The sequence below is a fragment of the Globicephala melas genome, unplaced genomic scaffold (assembly GCF_963455315.2).
Source record: "Globicephala melas unplaced genomic scaffold, mGloMel1.2 SCAFFOLD_1097, whole genome shotgun sequence".
Taxonomy (NCBI): Eukaryota; Metazoa; Chordata; class Mammalia; order Artiodactyla; family Delphinidae; genus Globicephala; species Globicephala melas.
Genome location: NW_027208106.1, coordinates 4,423 through 11,333, shown reverse-complemented (window position 1 = coordinate 11,333; position 6,911 = coordinate 4,423). Strand labels below are relative to the sequence as shown.

Sequence of the window (6,911 nt, the reverse complement as noted above, 5' to 3'; positions counted from 1 at the left end):
GCCTCAAGCTTCTCGTCATCAAGGAAATGCTCTTCTTGGAAGGTTGCCACAGCCTCCTCATCTCCTTGATCTATGGTGTGAAAGGCTTTCAGCGTGTTGTATTCATCAAAGTTCTGCAAGATATTCTCTATACGCAGGTACTCCCCAAAGAGCTTAACAAAGGCTTTCTTATCCTGCTCCAGTACAATATCCTCAATAGAGGGGAAGCGTTCGCTCAGCTCCTCCACGACAGTCTCATAGCCACGACAAGCCTGCCCTGTAGATAGATCGGTAAAGCCCTTGAGGTACTCGCCATAGCTCTTCTCTAAGATTACGTTCTTAGTATTCGCATCACCAAAAAGCGTAATAGCATCTATGGTCGCACGCTCTAGGTCTCGGAAAGTAACGATATTACCAAAGGCTTTGGTGCTGTCTAGTATTCTATTCGTACGAGAGAAAGCCTGTATCAAGCCGTGATAGCGTAGGTTCTTATCCACAAAGAGGGTATTCAGACAAGGGGCATCAAAGCCTGTGAGGAACATACCCACGACAATAAGCAGGTCTACCTCCCGACTACGCACACGCTTGGCAAGGTCTCTGTAATAGTTCTGAAACTCCTTACTATCTACGCCAAAGCTCGTGCCGAAGCTTTTATTATAATCCTCTATAGCCTTCGTTAAAAACTCCTTAGCTGTCAGATCCATTGCCGAGGGTTCAAAGCCTTCGTCCTCAATGTCGCCCTTAGCGTTCTGCTCCTCGTTAGCAGCAAAGGAGAATATTGTCGCTATCTGAAGAGGTCGCTCTTGCCCCTCCTGTAGCTTATGAAGAGCCTCATAATAAAGCTTTGCCTGCTCTACACTCCCCACTGCAAACATTGCATTAAAGCCCCTGTGCGTACTGGTTCTGTGTGTCTTCTCATTGAACTTACTCAGGATATAACGGCTGATTTCCTCTATACGCTTCGGCTCTTGCATCGCCTGTCTATAGGCTGATGAAGAGAGCTTCTCCTCGTCTTGCTCCTGCTCTAACTGACGGAACTTAGGACGTACATTATTATAGTCCACCTTGAACTTCAGCACTTTCTCATCACGAATAGCATCGGTGATGATATAGGAATGCAGTTCGCCACCGAAGACGCTCGCTGTCGTCTCTGCTCCTAAAGCATTCTCTGGAAATATCGGTGTTCCCGTGAAGCCAAACTGATAGTATTTCTTGAACTTCTTCTTGAGATTCTTCTGAGCCTCGCCAAACTGTGAGCGATGACATTCATCAAAGATAAAGACGACCTGCTGACCATAGACGGCAAGTTCTTTCTCGCCCTTGATGAGGTTGTTGAGCTTCTGTATCGTCGTTACAATAATCTTATTGTCGTCCTTCTCTATGTTCTCCTTCAGACCTGCCGTATTGCTAGAGCCATTGACACTATCAGGCGAGAAGCGTTGATACTCCTTCATCGTCTGATAGTCCAAGTCCTTTCTATCTACGACAAAGAAGACCTTATCAATAAAGTCTAGCTCCGTCGCCAGACGGGCAGCCTTAAAGCTCGTGAGCGTCTTCCCTGAGCCTGTCGTATGCCAGACGAAGCCACCACTCTCTAGCTTTCCCCACTGCTTGGCTTGATAGGAACTCTTAATCTTCCAGAGGATACGCTCCGTAGCCGCAATCTGATAGGGACGCATAATGAGTAGCGTCTCGTTTGTGTCAAAGACAGAATAATGAAGCAGAATGCTCAGCAGAGTATTACGCTGAAAGAAGGTTGCCGTAAAGTCTTTGAGATCCTTGATGGGGCGATTGCTCTTGTCTGCCCAGTTCATCGTAAAGTCAAAGCTGTTCTTATTACGCTTAGTCGTATTGGCGAAGTAACGGCTATCCGTTCCGTTAGAGATAACAAAGATTTGCAAATACTTATAGAGCGAATGCTCACTATTGAAGCTCTCCTTACTGTAGCGATGAATCTGATTGAAAGCCTCACGAATGGCGACACCTCGTTTCTTCAGCTCTATCTGTACCAAGGGCAAGCCATTGACTAGGATCGTTACATCATAGCGATTGGCGTGCGTGCCTGTCTGCTCAAACTGAGAGATAACCTGAAGCTTATTGCGGGTGATGTCCTGCTTATCAAAAAGGTAGATATTCTGAATATGTCCATCATCAAAGGTAAAATCATAGATATAGTTATGAAAGACCTTGTGTGTCTTGTCCGTATGGCTCTCGTTAGGCTTATCCAGATATTCGCTAAGCAGTCGCTCCCACTCCTTATCACTAAAGCGAACAGCGTTCAAACGCTCTAGCTGCGTCCTTAGATTGAGGTGCATAGCCTCTAGGGTATGTAAGTCCTTGACGAACTCATAGCCCTGCTGTACTAAGTCCTCTATGAGTTCACGCTCTAGGTCGGCCTCCGTCTGATAGCCTTTCGCCTGCTCCTGCCTCTCGGCAATACGTGTGTAGCTGTCTAGGACAATAAAGTTATTCGTCTCAGCTAATGCTTTGTTACTATTCATTGACTACTCTATACTTGACTATTATAAAATGTATCTTCTTCCCAATTCCTCGGATTACTGCTAATATACTCAGAAATCTTCTGAAAAGCTTGATCGCTACGAATAATATGATCGTGAAAACGTGTCTGCCATCTAAAATCACACTCTAAACCCTTTACTTCCTTACTTACGGCAGATTTATAAGAACCAATAATTGAAGAGATGGAATTCTTGCCTATATTTTGAAACCTATTGATTTTCGGTTGTTGTATTTTTTGCTGTAGAGACAGGGCATGCCCTGTCTCCTTAATTATATTTGGATTTCCTTTGATAATGATGATACCATGAATATGATTAGGCATAACGACAAAAGCACCTAGCTCAACACCTCTGAAATGTTTTGGGATCTCCATCCACAAATCATTAGCAATAAGTCCAATATCTGATAATATCATTTCCCCCTTAACAATCTCTCCAAAATAATGAAGCCTTTTATTCGTGCAGATTGTTATGAAATACGCTCCAGCCCAACGATAATCCCAATAAGACAAGCGTGCAGAAGCTATACGATATTTATTCTGATATTTATCTTCCATTATTTTTATCTGTTATCTAGATAACGGAGACAAGGCATGCCTTGTCTCTACAATGCCTTTGCGTATGTTTTAATTGCCGTTGTATTCGTGTTAATTGCCATTGCGTGCGTATTGCCGTTATATTCGTCCCACCCCTGTAGAGACAGGGCATGCCCTGTCTCTGTCGTTATCGCCCCTGTCGCCGCGTAACACCCTATCCGTTGATTACCGAGACAAGGCATGCCTTGTCTCTACAGCCTTTGCGTATGTTTTAATTGCCGTTGTTTTTGTTTCACCTTGTAGAGACAGGGCATGCCCTGTCTCCCCTATCATCGCCCCTGTCTCCGTTATTATCGCCCTGTCTCCGTTGTTATTGTTCTGTTTGCTACCGAAAACATATTCTTCGCAAACGGAGACAATGCAGGCATTGTATCTACAGCCTTTGCGTGTGTTTGTTAATTGCCATTGCGTGCGTATTGCCATTATATTCGTCCCACCCCTGTAGAGACAGGGCATGCCCTGTCTCTGTCGTTATCGCCCTGTCGCCGTTGTTGTCGCCCCTGTCTCCGTTGTTATTATTCTGCTTGTTACCGAAAACATATTCTTCGTAAATGGAGACAAGGCATGCCTTGTCTCTACAGCCGTTGCGTATGTTTTAATTGCCGTTGTTTTTGTTTCACCTTGTAGAGACAGGGCATGCCCTGTCTCCGTTGTTGTCTCCGTCGTTATCGCCCTATCTCCGTGTAACACCCTATACATTGATTACCGAGACAAGGCATGCCTTGTCTCTACATTTGCCTTTGCGTGTAACTATTTTCAATTAACGAAACGTCAGCAAACGTTCACGATAGTATTCGTATTGTTTCTGGCGAAGCTCAATCTCCTTGGGGAGGCTGTCGGTAATGCCGTTTACCAACTGCTCAAACTTATCCAATATCCCAACAATACGCTCTTGCTCCTCAAGTGGAGGAATAGGGATAATGAAGTTCTTGAATGCCTGCATATCTACAGATGGGAAGCCTGACACATTAACATTAGCACGACACTGCTCTCCAATCAGGAACAGATAGTGAAAAACAAAACCCTCTAATAGACGGTTTTTAAGCGATTCACGAATCTTAAGATTCGTGAATCGCTGGTTCGCCAGCGAACCAGCAATTAGCTGAGCATGCTCCCCTATAGTGGCTGTAGTAGCCATTATAAATGACCCAACCTCAAATAGTCCACTCTTCTTAACTCCTGCCTCTGTAATATGCTGAATAGAGTCCGAAAGTTTACGACCACTTTTGCGTATATCCTCCATTCTAAACCAAGGTATCGTTCCCCCTTCCCAATACTCTGGATTTTTCTTTGATGGCGTATAGCCATTACGCATCTCAAAAGCTTCTTCTAAAGTTTTGATTTCGCCCCAGCCTGCTTCGGTTTCGATACGCTTTTTTGCCTGTTCAATTAAGTAATTGCGATAATACTCGTATTGCTTACGACGGAGTTGTAATTCTTTTTGTAATTCTTTTTGTAATTCTTTTTGTAATTCTGTAAACAAATCCAACACCCTGACAATCTCCTCCTGAACGTCCAACGATGGCAGGGGGATAATGATTTTGGCAAAAAGCTTTTTAGAGACATTAAAACGAGTAACACCATTGGCAGTCTTTATGATTGCTCTTCTTAACTCGTTAGAACGGAAGAGGTATTTAGCAAATTCAGGCTTTAACTCTATATCATCATTAAAACGCAAACCAAAAGAAAAGCTATTCAAATAAACGGCTTCATCAAAATGAATCGTTACAGCTGAGGACATAGCCACATCGTCAGCTGTTTCAGAAGAACCTGTAAATAAAATATCTCCATATTTTACTTGATGTTGCTTTTCTCCTTCTGCAATCTGAACGCTCTCTAATATACTTGCCTTTACTTCTATATTATCATATATATTCTTAAAGCTAACATATTTAGCATTTCCTTTTTCAAAATCGGCTTTAGACTTACCTGTCAAGCCACCATAAAGTGTAGCGACTTCGCCGAGGGGTTTATATTGCACCTCTCTGCCTGCTAATAGTTTTTTGATAAATTCCGTCATCGTTCTTTTTCTTTGTTTATGGAGACAAGGCATGCCTTGTCTCTACAGCCTTTGCGTGCGTATTGCCATTATATTCGTTTCACCCTGTAGAGACAGGGCATGCCCTGTCTCCCCTATCATCGTCCTGTCGCCGTTGTGGTCGCCATTATTATTGCCCTGTTCTTCGTAAAGGGAGACAATGCAGGCATTGTCTCTAAAACCGTTGCGTGTGCGTTATTATTCCTATGCCTTCGTTAACAACCTATAGGCTAGGGCAACCAAACCGACAGAAAGTCCTAAGTCAACTAGGTCAGACAAGGTATTATCCTGCCTAGAAGCTTTCTCTTCATTAGCTCCTAGCGTAGAGAAATAACGGCTATGGGTAGACTTTATCGTCTCTATAGATTCTGACTCTAGAAGGACAACTTCCATCTCATTACGTTGTTCTCTAAAGTAGTTTTGCTCCTTCTCTCTAGCTAACGCTAACGCCTCATTATAGTTAAGAAACTCCCTATAGTAAGTCTCCTTTGTATTGCGATTATGCTCAATTAGATAATACATCTTCTATTTCTTTTTTTATTGCCTTTTGATAAGCCTCTATCTGAGACAATACGACAGCCTGCCACATCTTGCATATTATAAAGTGCCATATTAGCCGAACGCTTCAGCTTATCTATAATAGACTGTTGGGTCTTACGTTTTCTAGGCGTATAGCTATAGTCTTCTAATTCCGTGAGCAAATGACGTACCAACTTATTAGCACGCTCGTCTATTTCATCATAAGTACGACGGAACTCGTCTAGTAAAAGCAAATCTTCTGCCGTCGTTGCCTTACGCAACCTTTTGCCTAATTTATGTATTTGACTATTTGTCATCATACCATTATTACAGCTCTAAGTTTTTTAGCATTTTGTCAAAATCACTTTCAAAGGCTCTATCTTGTAGGACACGATATTTCTCAAACTCACTTAGTGCGTGAGCTTTGGCAATTTCAGCTGTTACCTTGCCAGCATCAGAAAGGACAGCCCTATCCGTTGCCTCAAGGAACTTATTCAGCCGAACTTCCCAATCCTCCATTGTCATTGGTATCTCACGCAGTGCCATATCTTCGGCAAGGTCAAGATAAGCAGATACCAAGCGACTGAGTTGCTTCATCTCCTTTTCTGTTAGATAGTTCTTCGCAACCACAACATCAAATCGCTGTATCTTACCATTAGGAGCGTCCTTCCACGTAGTCAATCCCATATTTTCCTGCTTATGGTCGGCACGGCTAACAATAAGTTCAGCAGCCGTCTGTCCGTGTATCGCCCAATGCAGTTTATTCTGCACCGTAGCAAAGAAACGTTTGGTAACCTTAGCTGTAACATCGTAATCAATAGACGTGCTGTAAATATCCGTAATCTTTTGATAGAACTTTCTTTCGCTAAGCCTAATCTCTCGGATACGCTCTAGCTGTTCCTCAAAATACTTCTTGCCAAGGATTGTTCCGTCATTTTTGAGACGTTCATCGTCCATCGCAAAGCCCTTAATCGTAAACTCTTGAAGGACTTGCGTTGCCCACTTACGGAAGTGTACGGCACGCTCCGAGTTTACCTTATAACCAACGGCAATAATCGCCGAAAGATTATAGTGTAGGGTGTTGTAGCTCTTACCGTCATCGGCAGTTATCCGAAATTTTCGGATAACTGAATTTTCATCAAGCTCATTATCTGAAAATACTTTTTTCAGATGATCATTGATTGTACGAACATTAACATCATAAAGCACGCCCATCATCTTCTGACTTAGCCAAATGTTTTCATCAGCATAGATGACATT

The 6,911-nt window shown here is 42.9% G+C and overlaps 1 protein-coding gene across 1 annotated transcript; it reads right to left on the bottom strand.

The window, feature by feature from the left end:
- Nucleotides 1-3,854: 3,854 nt before the first annotated feature.
- Nucleotides 3,855-5,114, bottom strand: LOC132595359 (type I restriction enzyme EcoR124I/EcoR124II specificity subunit-like). Its single transcript, XM_060293230.1, has one exon. The coding sequence runs from the start codon at nucleotides 5,112-5,114 to the stop codon at nucleotides 3,855-3,857; it is 1,260 nt and encodes a 419-aa protein (XP_060149213.1).
- Nucleotides 5,115-6,911: the final 1,797 nt, after the last annotated feature.

What these genes read in the sequence shown, in the direction of transcription:
- LOC132595359 (XM_060293230.1), bottom strand. Translation starts at nt 5,114, where the DNA reads ATGACGGAATTTATCAAAAAACTATTAGCAGGCAGAGAGGTGCAATAT.